Below are 16,196 nucleotides of genomic sequence, written 5' to 3'. Positions count from 1 at the left end.
CAAAATGGACAAGGACAGGGCCAAAAGAGGGAATACTGTGCACTGGTCACAAGGAAGGAGGAGGGCAGGGCAGCACAGTGCAGGGGAAAGGCTGGGAGTCTCAGATACAGATCTGGGTTCAAAGTCCAGTTTTTCTACTTACTGTGCCATCTCAAGCAAGTAACTTTCAAAAAAAAATTTTTAATTGAGTGGAAAATTCTTTAAGTTCTATAGCGCTTTACAATTTTCAACAGTTTCAAATGCATGATTTCATATAATCCCATAATAACCCCCTTTTTTCCCCTATATTGCCCCTCCCATTTCCCTCTCCCCACTGGTAACCACTAGTATGATTTCTGTATCTGTGAGTCTATCAAGCAAGTGACTTCTGATACTCCAAGGAAACTATCATATTCCTCATCAGTAAAATGGGGATGACTCCTACTTTGGTGCCATTGTACTCGTTACACATATACCCCTTATGGATAATAAAAACTAGATGAGTTAATACAGGCAAAGCACCCACAGCGCCTGGAATTTAGTACCAATGAGGTCAGAATCATGTTTGGGGGATGTGCGTTGGTGGGGTTAGCTGGTAAGCATCCCATTCTGAAGGGCAGCTCATGTCATCTCTAAGCATTTGGACCTTATGGGCAAAAGCTATGAAAGGTGTAGGGGAGAGAAAGTGATATCAGCTGACGTGCAGTGGAGAAGGCACCCCACCCCTACCCGACCCCGCCCCAGCCTGGACTGCGAGTTCACCAGTGTCGGGAAAGGGCCAACTCAGCACACTGCAAAGGGCTTGGATACAGTTGGTGCTCAATGAATGTCCTGGAGAAGGAAAACCAGGGCCAAGGGTGGAGCCCAGGAAACTCCCACACTTATTAGAGGGGAGGGAAGAAGGAGAACCAGCAGAAGGAAGTGAGAACAAGAGATGAGAGACATAAAAGGGGAACTCGGTGAGCTCTGCTGTGCAGCAGCAGAGGGAAGGGAAAACTATCTTCTCAGTAAGCAGCAGTCACTGACAAATGCTAGAGGGAGGGGACGTGCAATGAAGACAAAGAAACGGTCACTGCATTTGGCCACCAGAAGGTTACTAAGGACCTAGGCGTGGGGCACCATGCTCCGGTTATGGGAGGACACCAGGATGTAATGAGGTGAAGAAAGGATTGGGGATGAGGACATGGATATAACATCTATACAGTCCACAAGCAATGCTTTCAAAAACTCTGCATTACCTCCTCGAGATTTTCGAGAAGCAAAAACTCAGTTCAACTCAACAAATTAAATACTTCTTCTAAACAAGAGACACCCAAGAAAATGGACATCTAGCAACCATCTCCATAGCCACAAACTCAAAAGCAAGCACAAATAACCCCCAAAAGAGCTGTCACCAAGCCCACACATCTTATGAAACAAAGAAGGTATATAGTACCTCAGGCCCTCCCAGCAACAGATGTGTGAACAAAGAAGGCAGTGGGAGACTGAATTTTGCAAAAAACTGTGGAGGCAATGGCTCAATGGCCCCTCAGGTGCCACTTAAGAATCATCACCCAACATTGTTTCTGGAGCAACAGAAAAGATCTTTCAATCAATGTTTGTTGAACACATGACTGACAGACTGTTCAGCACTTTGCAATGTCCAGATCACTGTCACCAACTGAAAGCTTCCTTTTGACCTCATATTCCCTTAGCCTCACTGGACAATTTCTCTCCTTCCCTTTTCACTCAAATTTCTAAATATAAGTGATGCTGAGGGGAGGGGAAGGTGTATGTGCAACTAGTCAGGAAGAAGTCCCAGTGTGGAACAGCAGGATAAATAGACTGCCACTTCTATGTGTGTGGTACAGCTGCACATACAGAAGCCATACACACCAAGCGTTTTTGTCTCTTTTGCATCCCATCCCTTTTTCAGGAATAGCAAAGATTCTCTCCTTGACGAAACCCTAAACAGGCTCTTCTGAGCTCTTTTGCAACTAGGTTTTAACTTCTGGACTTCTGTGTTCATCTCTGCAGAATCCAGTTTTAACAAGGATCCTGCTAAATCAGTTTAGCCAGAGTCCCTCATACTCCATATCTGATCGCCTTCGATATCTCATCGGGCTCCTCGTCTGTCACCATGCCCCAGGTGATGTCTGATCCCTGGCCTGCCTTCAGCAAGAATCCTGTTAGGTCAGTTTAGCCAGAATCCCCCCTCCCCACTGCCCTTTCCTCGTGGTAACTTCCCATCCACTGATCCTCATATTGCTTCTTGACTATAAATTCCCACTTTTTCTTGTTGTATTCAGAGTGGAGCCTGACCTCTCCCCACTACTGCAAAACCCCTGTAGTGGTCCCTCCACCTGTAACAACAGTCAGCCCCCTGAACAAAGTCCGCCTTTCTCTTCATTAACAAGTGTTAAAATGCATGTTTTTTCTTCAACAGTAAAAACACCCCCGTTTTCCTTACGAACCATCCTACTGCCACACTCAGTCCCCATCCCATGGAGCTGACCCCATCCCAAATGGGCACTGCCCAGGCCTAAGCTAATGCACTTGTCACTTTTCCCGGGAGAAAACAGACCAGAGAAGGGGGCCGTGAGAGAGAAGAATGCATGGTCAAGAAGGGCCACTTGCAATCCCTTTCCTAAACATCTATATGCCAAGTGGTCAGGCAGCCCCCTGTGACATGCGTCCCATGATGGGGGTCTCACTACCTTACATTCCAACTTGAGGCCAATTCTTCAGGCAAACCCAAAATCTATCCCTGCAATTTCTGCTGTTTGGTCTCCTAACACATGGGGTTGGGGTAAGGGTAGGAACACTGAAGAAATCCACACCTTTCACAAGACAGCCCTTCAAACATCTAAAGACAACACTCATGTCCCACGGAAGTGACTCTCCAAGTTACATATGCCCAATTTCCTCAGTCATTTCTCACATGAAATGTGTTGAGTTCCTTACCCAACCTGGATTCTCCTCTCTTAGCCTGCCCCAGCCATCTACCCTGGGGACTACGACCAGGACTTTTAGAGGGAAATGATAAAGAACCCACTCAAGCCAGCTTAAGGAAAAAAAAAACTTAATTGACTCATGAAAGCAAAAAGCCCAAGGAGAGAGCTTCAGGCATGGCTGGATCCAAGAGTTTAAGCCATGTCATTGAGTGTCCACCCTCCATCTTTGGCTCTATTCCTGAGTTCTCAGACAAGTTCTCTCTCCAAATGGTTGATGGGCCCTGCAAGCTCCAAGTCTTCACTGTGCTTGATCCCAGAAAAATGACAAAAGGACACTTTCCCAATAACTGTCCAAAGTCTAAGAGATGGAGCTGATTGGCTTGACTTGAGTCACATGTGCCTAACTTTGAACGAATCAGTTAACAGATGGATGGCTGACTCTGATTGGTTAGGTCTGGGTCATAAGCCCTCCCAGTGGGAAGGAGCAGAGTCAGCCTCGCCAGAATTACATTGGCTGTGCAGGATTTTTATGAAATGAGAGTAAGAGTGAAAGGATGGGATGCTGGACAGACAAAAACATGGAACCCCACAACTCTCTGTGAGTGATGTTTTGAGCTTAACACTCCAGACTCACCAGAGCATCATGGGAATATCATCTGCACCCTGATACACCATCATCCAGCCAATACCACAGAGTATCCACCCCAAGTCAAGCTTTGTGCTGACACTGCCCTCCATGCATGCACCTTTTTTGGTAGCCATACCACACACCAAGTTTATTTCAACCCACCTATTGATGGGCACCACCTTCCAAGTTGCTACATTAACAATAACCACATTTATGAGCACTGACTCTATACCAGGCATTGCCCTGCAAGCTTTATGTGTACCACGTCAATTTATCCTCACAACAACCCTGTGCCTTAGGTGCAATCATTATCCCCATCTTACAGGAAACAGAGAATCTGGGAGACTTGCCCAAGGTCACACAGTGCAGCAAGGCTACAAGTCAAGGCAAGACATCCTGGCTCCACCATCAATGCTCATAACCAGTCATCTCTAAAATCTGCACCAACAGAAAACTGGATTCATTCCCAGATGCCTAGATTCTTGCTAAAATAAAACTGCTTGCAATGGAGTACTTTAGGGTCCATCAATAAAAGATCTGTTAAACAATGTTACATTTATACAGGAGAACATTTGGAGTCACTTTAAAGGCTGGGTGATGACAATAAAAGATCAGCTCCCTGAGGACAGGGACTTTCTCTGCTGATATTTATCCTCAGTGCCTTAAGAGTGCCTATTTATAGCTGCTCATATACATTCAAAGAGAGAGGGAAAAGGGGAGTGAATGAATGAATGAACAAATTTCTGAGTGGTAAAACTATATCTGAACCATATCTGGCTTTTAGTCTCTTCTTTTTGCTTGTTCTTGTCTTCTCAATATTCTACAAAGAATATGTATTACTTGGAAGATGCATAAACAAAACACGATTTAATAGACAGCCCAAGCCGCTGCTCTGATATGTATAAGTGATCTGTGAGCCCTTTCTGATGAGATCAGAGAGATCACATGGCCAGTCAGTCTGGCAAACAGCTCCTTTCCCTTGCCAGCTGAGCCCTGGCTCCCCCAACTCCCTGTGGCTCTTGTCAGGGGAACCAGAGACTCCCTAGCACAGCTCAGTACCCATTTCTTCCCGATCATCTCTTCTCCCTCCTACCTTCCTGCTCTCGGACAACATACTCTACAATCACATCAGTTAAATTCCACCAATGAGATGACAATCACAGTGATTAACATTGATGGAGCATTTACTGTGTCCTTGGCACCCTGGACTTACTTACTTAATCCTCCTAATGACCACATTATAGCAAAAGGATGACCTGCTCCAGGTCACGTGACTGGCAACTGCTTGAACCCAGGCCATCTGAAGCAGCCCAAACTTTTAACCTCTGTGCTAACCACCCTCTTACCATGTATTGAGCACCTCTTGCATGCAGACCCAGGGCCAAAGGTCTGATGCATGCCAGCCTGGGGTCAAGCGCCTCCAGTGGGCAAACCCAGAGTTGAGTGCCTACTGTGCGCTGAGCTGGCATGCTTCAGGTCAGAAAGCACACTGTCATCATAAGCACTATGAGAGTAAAAATGATATAAAAAGTAATAGTAACAACAGCCAATGTGCATCAGGGCGCTGTGCTTTTGTTTTAGACATACTATTTCATTATTTCATTTTTAAGGGCTGATTAATATTTATATATATATATATATATATATATATATATATGTCTATATATATATAGACATTTAGGTTGCTTCCATGTCTTGGCTACTATAAATAGTGCTGTTATGAACACTGGGGTGCATTTATCTTTTCCAATTAGAGTTTTCTCCAGATATATGCCCAGGAGTGGGATTGCTGGATTATATAGTTAAGTCTACTTTTAGTTTTTTAAGGAAACGCTATACTGTTCTCCACAGTGGCTGCACCAATTTACATTCCCACCAACAGTATAGGAGGGTCCCCTTTTCTCCACATCCCTTCCAGCACTTATTATTTATAGACTTTTGAATGATGGCCTTCTGCAGTGTGAGGTGATATCTCATTGTAGTTTTTATTTGTAGACATTTAATTTCAATTAACACCCCCAGTCACCATCAGAGGCAGGCAGGCACCAACAGAATTCCCATTTTACAGACCAGAAAACTGTGGCAGAGGAAGAAATATCCTTGCCCAAGGCCACACAGCAAGAGGCAGGGTTTGGATGTGAATCTAGGGTTTTTCTGATTCCAAAGGATCCTGGTTGTTGAAATACAGAAGAGACTGCAGGAGGCTGGTTTGATGGCTGAATCTTAGACTGATACAGGGAAGAGGAATTCCCCCTGGAAGGAACCTCCAAAATCACAGGCCTGATGGCTGGGGGTGTTATACAGGGTCAGGCTGCAGGTGCACAAAGAAGGGCATGGGGGGGTTACTGGGCAGGAGATGTGGGTGGGAACAGACTGACTGGAATGCCAAGCAGACAGCCTGTGCTTAATGCAATGGGTAGAGGGGAGCCATAGAAGGTTAATGAGTGACTTGATTAGAGCTGCACGCTAGGAAGAGTTACTCCAGCAAGGCGGGGTGGAATGGATATGAGACAAGAAAGACCAAGGACTAAGAGACAGTTGCAGTAAAGCAGGGTGGAGGGAGGGGCTATGGACCTGTTTTTGGTTTGCCCCTCTTCTGGAAGCAGCATGGCCTCCCCCTTACCTCTTCCCTTAGGAAACCACTCTCCCCTACTCTGTCTCCTGGTTTGGGTGGGGCTGCCCATTCCCTACTCCAGGGGTGGGCACTGACCCAGGTCTAGCCAGCCAGAAACCCAGTAATTAGTTCAGGATGGGCATATGAACCCAGGCAGCCCAAAGAGAGTCTGCCAGTCTGGGAGATTTCTGCTGAATTCACTGGCAGAGGAATCTCTCTCTCTCCCCATCAGGATGGCTCTGCCTGTGGCCTGGAAGCCAGGATGGTTAGTGGCTGTGTACATCACCACTTAGGGAGAATGTGCCCTCCTGCCCCCAAGAGGGGTGATACAGGAGGAAGGCAGAGCTGGGAGTCAGAGGAGAGGCGGGAACTGAGCTTGGGCAGTTTCACCTGCAGTACCCCCAAACTTTCCAACCAAGGCAACTATAGACTATTTTTTTTTTTTTTTTTTGCTTAAGCTAACAGCACTGGTCTTCTTTCACTGCACCTGAAAGATCTCCAACCATCCTACGCAGACTGAAGTTTGGGACAAGAAGCAAGAGCAGAGGTGGTGACCTAGTGATTAGTGCAAGAGGAGTGGGGACAGGCGAGCCCAGTGCCAGAAGACCTAGTGCAGGGCACAAACAGTGCCAAATCCCGCCAGCAGAAAGAAACAAGAGAGTGAGGGCCCAGCAACCTTCCAGATCCATGACCTTCAGAAAACAGCTCCTGCAGACAAGGAGAGGCCAGCCTGGGGGCTGAGGAGAGATGACAGGGAGAGGCTGGACAGGAGGATTCCCTTCTGGAAAACCTGGGGGAAGGACAGGAGAAGGAAGACAGTAGCCAGAGGGTGGAGAGAGGGGGAGGAGGTTTTAGAAAGAAGATGCCCAAGGAGGGGCTGTCAGAGAGGAAAGAGAGCCCACGAAGAAACCTTTCACCCTGCCACCCCAGTGCCAATGGAAGAGAGACCAGGTCCTGTTTCCAGGTTTCCAAATCCACTGTGCGTCTTGTTGAGAAGATGTTTGGAAATAGGAAGGCAGTGTCAGAGCGGGAGCGTGTCTTCAGAGTTCAGGACCCAAGGGCCTGTCAAGACATCTGGCTGGGAATTAGGGCCACAAAGAGCCTTCCCTGCATCACACAAATGGGCAAAAGTGTCTTTTGTAACCTGCTAACAATCCCCCAAGCCCCAATCAGAACTTGCTGCACCCCTGAAGGAGCCTCCTGGCTTGAAGATGAGAATCTAAACCACTTCCTTAGAGAGAAGAGGCCGAGATCACAGGCCTGGGATCCAGCCTGCCCAGGTTCGAGTCCCAGCTCTGCCACATCCTACCTGTGTGATCTCAGGCAAGTCACTTAACATCTCTGGGCCTTGGCTGCCTCCCCTACGGAAGGGAAACAAGCTCAGTAAGGGAGACAAGGCATTGTCAAGGGCAGTGTCTGGCATAGAGAAAGTTACAAGTCAGCATTCACAATCCTTTGTCACCGGGTGATGAGGACATGGCAGTGGGACACAACAAGCTTTTCTAAGACAAACAAGAGCAGACACGGCAACCACCACTCGCCTATACATTTGTCTAACAGATGGCTGAGGAAGGAAGGCAGACTTCCAGCCAAAGCAGACGGAGCCTTCAGATCCCAAGGCCCATTCACAAGATCAATGAGCAGCAGGGGAAACATTTTTAGTTCACCCACCAGGTCCTCCCCACAGCCGGCCCTGTCATTGGGGGAAGGGTCAGAGGAGAAAACCACAAAGCCCCAGGGAAGGAGGAAGTGTTCTCTGACCAAAGCCTCCCTGCCTGCCCGATGGCCAGGAGCATCTGTTTGGAATCTACTGACAGGATGCTCTTTCTTCCCCGGGTCACCTTCTACTATTCGACCACTATTCCATGGAGAACAATAGCTTGGGGGAAGCAGGGGACTCCAGTCTGGTGGGGGGTGGGGTGATGAACAGCAGTCTGGAGGAAAGAAAGTGCTACTTTACTGTTGAGAGAGGAAGGAAGCTGGCCTTTGAGAAAGCTTCACGCCAACAAGGCAAAAAAAGCTGCTGAACGTCCTAGCTCTGCACCAAACCACGGGAGAGCAGGAGTCTACATTTAGTCCACTTGCAAAAGCATCATGGTGGTGGAAGGAGAGAAGTGGTGGAGAGACAGGGCTCCTGAGTCAGGGGCCTGGGTTCCAATCCTGACCCCACCAGCTCTCCACAAGAAGCCCTGAGCACCTCATTAAATACAGGTTGTTATAGTACTTTACACATCTGATATTTTAAACAACCCTATACAAAAGCAATGAGTGAACATCTAGAGGCAGTTCTCAGGGAGATGTTTTAGTTGGGAGAATATTTAAAAGAAAAGAAAAGAAAAGAAAAGAAAAGAAAAGAAAAGAAAAGAAAAGAAAAAAGAAAAGAAAAGGAAAGGAAAGGAAAGGAAAGGAAAGGAAAGGAAAGGAAAGAAAAGAAAAGAAAAGAAAAGAAAAGAAAAGAAAAGAAAAGAAACCTTAGTACCACCCAGCCCATAGCAGACACTTCATAAAAAAATTTTTTTTGGAGGTACTGGGCTCTAAACCCAGGACCTCACACATGCTAAGCACGCGCTCTACCTCTGAGCTATACCCACCCCCCATAAATATTCTTTGAATTAGAGTAAATATCACTTGAATAAAGGAAAGGGGCTGTCACACAATCCTTTGCACAAGAGTGTACTTTTTCTTTATTTCACAAACGACTGTGTCGTTTGCCTAGGCACTATCCTGAGCATTTTACACGCACTGACTCACCCATCCTCACAACAGCCCTCTCAGATTACAGGTGAGGAAACCAAGGCCCCCAGAGGTTAAGCTGCCCTAAATCACACCACTAGAAAGTGGTCACACAGGGATTCAAACCCACCTTGCTGACTCTGAGTCCTCACCTTAACCTCCAGGCTCACTGCCTTTGTCTGAATATATCTATTTCCAAGCTGGAGACCAGAGACCAGTATAAATATCATTCGCCAATCTCAGCTTTAAGGGGCCCTACTACCAACGATGCTGAACCTTTTGCTTCTGTCTGTGGGTTGTGATTACACATCCATGCGTTCATTCCCCTTAATGGTTCAACACATCCCAGGGAAGGGCACAAAGTTTGCAAATATTAAGTATTTTGCTTGATGATTTCTTACGTATGTTCGCACCTGTGTAATCAACTTCCAGATCAAAATATGGAACATTTCCAACCCCACCCGTCCCCACTCCCAAGTTCCATGTGCCCGCTCCTAGTCAGTGGCTATCTACTGGAAAATGTGACCACTACTCTGACTTTTCACACCACAGATTACCTTTGCCTTTTCTATAATTTCATGTAAATTGAATCATATGTTAAGTACACTTTCATATCTGTAGGTTCTATATTCTACGAATAAAAACACATCACCAGCACATGGACAATGATTGTAGGAGAAAGGAAGGTACAGCTGACAGTCTCTTTTTTCGACAATAAACTCCAAGACTGTTATTTTGGCTCACTGATCAATGAAAAGGGAAAGCGGGGAGGGCTGGACACTGGAGTTTGGAACTGAGTGAGCTAACGGTGGAAAACTAATGACTTATAGGGGGCAAAAGAGCTGTCGTGCCTTTAAAGGGTACTGTGGGAGCAAGGAAGCCAGGTGGTCACCTGTGGTTGCTCTAGATGTCCAGAGGGGAGAAGGACCTATGAGGCTTTAATATGCTCAAATCTGGTTCCTCCAGCGCCAGAGGAGCCCAGGGTGGCCACAGGCTCCTACCTTGGCCTTGACAATTTCCCAAAAGACGGAGAATTTCCCCAGAAGGCGCTTCTCCCTACCTGTGCACTGTTGGATGAAGTCCTGATATTCCGCTCCCTGTTCGCCGGGGACGATGGTGGAGCCGTCATATTTAAAAGTCACCCTTTGGATTGGGAGAAGAGAAAAACACACACACACATATCAGCGTTGGTAGCTGCACGGTGCTGAGCTTCCAGCAGGACAATCTAAAAGATGCTCTGGCTAGGGAGAAGCCAGCGCTGACTTTCCACGCTGTCCTGGGTTAAGGCTGCGAAAAGACAGCACGGATGACCCTTAATCCGCCCCGTCTGGAAGACGGCTCAGTGCACCAGGCCCCTCGCGAGCTCGGGGAGTGGGGCTTGGAGAGCAATGGAAAGTTCCTCACCAGATGACGGCTGAGCCGTCGTCGCGCACCAGGTTGTACGCTGTCCGGCAAGCCTCTTTGTCGATCTTGGTGGCCATCACCGCGGGGCTGCAACGAGGATACTCTGCCCGGAGCGACTGAAGATCGCGCTCCGGGCCGGCTGCAGGGATCCGAGCGGAGCGAGGCGGGGAAGCGCCAAGGGCGAGTGGCGGCGGCGGCAGCGGCGGCGGCGGCGGCAGCGGCGGCGGCGGCGGCGGCGGTGGCGGTGCTGGGTCCCGGGCTGCGGATGGCAAGAGCGGCTGTGGCTCTGAGCGCGCAAGGACCGCGAGCCAGACTCAGGCTGCGCCACCCCGCCCCCCTCCGGCCATTGGCCGCCCAGGACGCAGCCCGCTCCGCCCCCTCTCTCCATTGGTAGTAGAGCCTCGGGGGCGGAGCGTCTTTACTCGCCTGCAGCCAATTCCGGCCCGGGTGAGTTGCGCAACTCTGCAGTAGGGGCTGATGAAAGGGATTTTTCCTCCTTCCTCCCCCACTCCCTCCCCTTGTCTCCTCCCTACCCGTCAATCCATCTCCTCTCTTCTCCCTCCCCCAACCCTCTCTTCGTCCTTCCACTCCCCCAACTCCTCCCCCCATTTCCTTCTCCCCAAGCCCTCTTTCTCCTTTCCCTCCCTCTTCTCTACTCCCTCTCCCTCCTCCTTATTCCGTACCCACCCCCCACCCCCGCCTCCCCTCCTCGCTCCTCCCGCTTCCCTGACCCCTTGTCCCTCCTACCTATTCCCACCTCCACTCCTTTCCCCTCTTCCTCCTCCTGCCTCCCCTCCTCCTTCTAATCCTCCCGTCCTTCTCCTTCCCTTCCTCTCCCCTCCCCCACCTTGCATCTCCCTCCTCCATATCCTTCTCCCTCCTCCCTCCGCTCCCAGGCTGCAAGGCTGCTGCGCTCCACAGGGGACCTCACAGGGGACCTCTGAGTGAGTGACTTAATGGATCAAACCAAAGGAGACTTCCCCCACCCCAGTGTGTGGCTCCGTGGTTTCTAGGTGGAGAGGAGTTGGAAAGAATTAAGCATTTTAAATAAGAGGGGATAGAAAGTGGACTGCTTCCAAAACGCTGGTGGGATCACTGTTTACTTTGTGTTCTGGTTATTTGCATTCACATCTTATCTTCCCCTTTGTGTTCCTCTGAGTGCTGGAGCTGACTCATTCTATCTTCTTCCATCCCTCACTGACTCACTCATTCATTCCCTCCTGCAGTCATTCCACAAAGACCAGTAACAGGGTCAATGTAAAAAGGCTGGACCCCAGAGACCCAGCTCTTGAATTGTGTCCAGTTCTGCCTCTGATTGTGGGCCCTTGAACAAGTCCCAAAAACTTTGAGATTACTTTCTCCAATGGAATAGTAATAGTACTGACATTATAAGTTTGTTTTATGGTTTAATGGAACAGATACTTGTAAACAAATATGTTAGACTAGACATTCAACAAAAGGTCATCGTTGTTGGTTATTAGCTAACATAGATCTAACTAGAAACCCTAAAGGTCAGGGACAATTTCCAATTAATAATAAAATTCACAGTAACAAACAAAAGGAAATCAATCAAGCAAGCAACGGACAGGTAAAGTAGGGGTGGGGGTGGTGGATGGGACCACATTTTCAGGAAAGTAGTAGCTGGTGTGCTATAAATAGAAAGACAAAAACAGAGAAATTCCAGTTTGATGCAGCCCAGCCCAAAGCAGCTCCTAGCTTACACTTAAATAAAGGTAGTGGGACAATTGGCCATTAGAGAGGAAAACAAGGATGGGTCCACCCCTCACACCATAGATCAGGGTGAATTCCAAAAGGATCAAAGATTTGCCTGTAAATAAAGGAAACCACAAAAGTGCCAGAAGACAACATGGGAAGCTTCTTTTTTTATTATTTTTTTATTGAAGTATAGTTGATTTGAAATGTTGTATTAGTTTCAAGTGTACAGCATAGTGATTCAGATATATATATATATATATATATATATATATATATATATATATATATATATATATATATGCACATATTCTTTTCCATATTCTTTCTCATTACAGGTTACTACAAGCCATTGAATATAGTTCCCTGGACTATACAGTAGGAAGCTTCCTTTATAAGTCTGAAATGGAAAAGGTCTTTCTAACCATGACTCAAAATCCATATGGATACATTCAAATATATAAAAAGTCTTCTTCAAAGGGGAAAAAAAAAAAGACAAAGCAGTGGAAAGTATTTACAACTCAAATCACAAAGAATTTGTCTTGCTGGCATATGAAGAAGCCAACCTAAAAATAAGAAAAGAAAAATGGGCACAGGATATGACCAGACAGATCAAGAAGCTATATATATATGTATATATATTCTGGTTTTTTAATGTGTCAATGTGACTAGGCCATGGTGCCCAGATATTTGGTCAAACATTATTCTAGATGTTTTCAAAAAGGTACATTTTGGATGAGATTAACATTTAACATTTTTTTGAGTTTTTTTTTTTAATGGAGGTACTAGGGATTGAACTCAGGACTTCATGCATGCTAAGCATGTACTCTGCCACTGAGCTATACCCTCAACCTCCAAGAGGCTCTTAAACGCATGAAAAGACACTCAATCTCAAGCCCCAATAAGAGAAATGCAAACTAGAGCAAGACTGAGATATTAGCAGGTTGGCAAAAAGCAGTTTGACCAGCACGAGGCGTTAAAGACCCAGGCCTTCTCATCCAAGCCGGTGGGAGGGCATGTTGGCACAACCAGCTATGGGAAACCATTGGTTGATATCTAGCAAATTTACAAATCTGTATGATCGCCACCAATCAACTTCCCCTAGACATTGAGAGCACATAGGGCACCTTACATGCCCAGGTCCCACAATCAGAGATTCTGAGGTATGGCTTAGGGGGTGGGATTTTTTAAAAGCCTTCTCAGCCATTCTTATGTGCAGTGGGGGCTGATGGCCACTGCTATAGACACATTCCATTGTGTGCAAAATATATTCAAGGTCATTGAGCTTTATTTCTAGTAGCGGAAGTCCCCCATTGCTAGGGGGCCAGATGAATAGACAATAATGGGGAGCCTTCTCTCTATGTGCTGATATGGATGGTTCTACAAGACACATCATGAGAGAACAAAGCAAAGTACAGAACAGTATGTTTGAAACACCTTTTGGTGTTGCTACCTTTTGGGTAAAGTGGGGGGAGGGTTTATTGGAGGGGAGGGTATAGCTCAGTGGTAGACTGCCTGCTTAGCATGCATGAGTTCCTGGGTTCAATCCCTAGTACCTCCATTAATAAATAAATGGCCTCATTACTACCCCACCCCCCAAAAAAAAATAAATAAGAAAAAGTACAAACAAGCAAAAAACCCTAAAAATAAGAAAAAGTTGAAAAAAGAAAAAAAAGAATATTAAATAACAGCAACAAAGTGGCTCCCATCCTGACTATGACTCCTTCCTCAGTTCCTTGGTGGGGCGTGCCTTGAAGGTATTCCACCTTTAACCGCCATTCACTTAATCGTGGTTGCTTTCGCCCTCTACTGGAGTGAAAATGTAAAGGCTTGGTTTTAAGGAGAACTGTGATTTTGAGTGCCCTGAGGCCAACATGCTCACCTAAGGCAGAAAAATAAACTGCACACCAGAAATAAATGCTGTGTGTGAATATTTGTTTAAATTGAGAGCCACACACTGAATCTAATTCGGTCCATGTTTCTTTAGAAGATAAATCATATCAAAATATTTGATACATTATGTGCTATACACTATGTCAAGAATTGGGGAAGTGTACAAATTCATTCATTCATTCATTCATTCATTCATCTCTGGCACTGGGCCCCTTAAGTGTCCAAAGGATTCACAAACTCATTTGCCTGTAGGGGGCAGGCATGTAATGTAAATGAGCCAAGCACATTGCTCCTATGAAAATTTTTTCTCAAGGTCATCCTCCTCTGGGTGTCAGTTTCATCTTCAGAACTGATGTCTAAAGAGAGCCGCTGGTTCTCAGATCCACCCAGGTTGCCATGCAGAAATCTTAGCATAATGGAGCCAAGACTTCCAATTGTCTAAGAAAAGCCAAAAATCTGGATCTGTTTGTGAAACCTCTTGCTTTTTTTTAACTTGGGCAATAAAAATGTTGCAGGTAAGATCATATGACACAAATGAACTTATTTACAAAACAGAAACAGACTCATAGACAGAGAAAACAAACTTATAGTTACCAAAGGGGAAAGGAGGTAGGAAGGAATAAATTAGGAGTTTGGGATTAAACTATTATATGTAAGATAAACAACAAGGATCTACTGTATAGCACAGGGAACTATATTCAATAGCTTATAAAAACCAATAATGAAAAATAATATGAAAAGGAATATATATGTATATATAACTGAATCACCATGCTGCACACCAGAAACTAACACAACATTGTAAATCAACTACTTCAATAAAAATTTTTAAATGTTTCATGTAAGAGTTGCCTGCATGCAAATTTGAACTAGACAAATATGCTCCCTGCCGTCCTGGGGATTGCAGTCAAGAAGGGAAGAAAAGTTAACTTCGGTATAAATACTCTTGACTGTTAACAGCAGAAAACTCAGTTCAAATAGGCTTAAACAGTGGGGAGAAAGCAATGGTTGCAAGATGGGAAAGCCCAGAGCTAACGGAATTCAGGTATGGTTTAATCTGGGCTTTGCCTCTATCTTTCTGCATGTTTCTCCTTTGCTCTCTTTATTGTGCCAGTTTCATCTTCAGGCAAATTCTGCCCCTCTGCCTGCACACCTTACCCCCAGTTCTGTGTGGATAACTTCTCATTGAGACCTCAAATGTTACCCCTCAAAGAGGATTCCCCAGCATCCCAATATAAAGGAGCCCCTTCTGTGACCTCTCCTGGTCACTCTCTACCACATAACCTTTTGTTCTCCTTAGCACTCATTGTGATCTGAAATCACCTTTTTCATGTCTCTCTTCACTTGTATATTGTCTGCTTACTCCCAGAAGAACATCCAGTCCATGAGGGCACCGTGTCCATCTTGCTCAATATCTTGTAGTAACCTATAAAAAAGAATATGAAAATGAATATATGTATGTATATGTATGACTGAAACATTACGCTGTTTTTTACCAGAAATTGACACAACATTGTAAACTGACTATACTTCCATTTTTTTACATTTTGAGTGGAAAAAATTTTTTAAATAAATTAAATTTTTTAAAAACTTGTATGTGAATGTTCATAGCAATATTATTCACAGTAGCCCAAAAGTGAAAATCTAAATGTCCATCAGCTGGTGATTGGATAAACAAAATGTGGTCTATGCATGCAATGGAGCATGATTTGACCATAAGACGAAATGAAGTACTGATCCTGCTACAACACAGATAAACCTTGAAAACACTATGCTGAGCGAAAGATGCCAGTCACAAAAGCCCACAGAGTGTAAGATTCCTTTTATATGAAATGTCCAGAATTGTAAATCCATGCAGACAGAAAGCAGATTAGTAGTTGTTGGGACTGGAGGGAGGAGGGAACAGTGAGTGACTGCTAATGATTATGGGGTTTCTTTGTGGGGGTGTTGATGAAAATATTCTGGAATTAGATGGTCACACAACTCTGTAATATATGAAAAACCACTGAACTGCACACCTCAAAAATGTTTAATGATGTCAATCCCTCTGTTGTACACCTGAAACTTATATAATGTTGTAATCAACTGTACCTCAATTTAAAAATGTTCCATGAAATTTTTAAAAAGAGTGAAGGGAGAGAGGGTGTAGCTCAGTGGTAGAGCCCATGCCTAGCATGCACAAAGTCCGGGGTTCAACTCCCTGTACCTCCATTAAAATAAATAAACCTAATTACCTCCTCCCGCCCCCCAAAAAAGAGTGAAGGAAGCCTCCTGGGTTTGGAGTTGGGGTGTGAGCATC

General features: G+C 45.6%; 1 protein-coding gene across 1 annotated transcript in view; it reads right to left on the bottom strand.

Annotated features, from left to right (window-relative positions):
• COTL1 (coactosin like F-actin binding protein 1) overlaps window positions 1–10,573 on the bottom strand; it is a 41,661-nt gene extending 31,088 nt beyond the window's left edge. Inside the window, exons 1-2 of the mRNA XM_010967805.3 lie at window positions 10,292–10,573; window positions 9,948–10,030 (exon numbers count right to left, since the gene is read on the bottom strand). Of these exons, the coding sequence (XP_010966107.1) occupies window positions 9,948–10,030; window positions 10,292–10,368 (160 nt within the window). The 5' untranslated portion in view covers window positions 10,369–10,573. The remainder of the gene's footprint in view (window positions 1–9,947; window positions 10,031–10,291) is intronic.
• Window positions 10,574–16,196: the final 5,623 nt, after the last annotated feature.

This window comes from Camelus bactrianus, chromosome 9, assembly GCF_048773025.1.
Source record: "Camelus bactrianus isolate YW-2024 breed Bactrian camel chromosome 9, ASM4877302v1, whole genome shotgun sequence".
In the NCBI taxonomy this organism is placed as follows: domain Eukaryota; kingdom Metazoa; phylum Chordata; class Mammalia; order Artiodactyla; family Camelidae; genus Camelus; species Camelus bactrianus.
The sequence above is the reverse complement of the archived record's forward strand: the minus strand, read 5'-3'. Positions and strand labels throughout refer to the sequence as shown.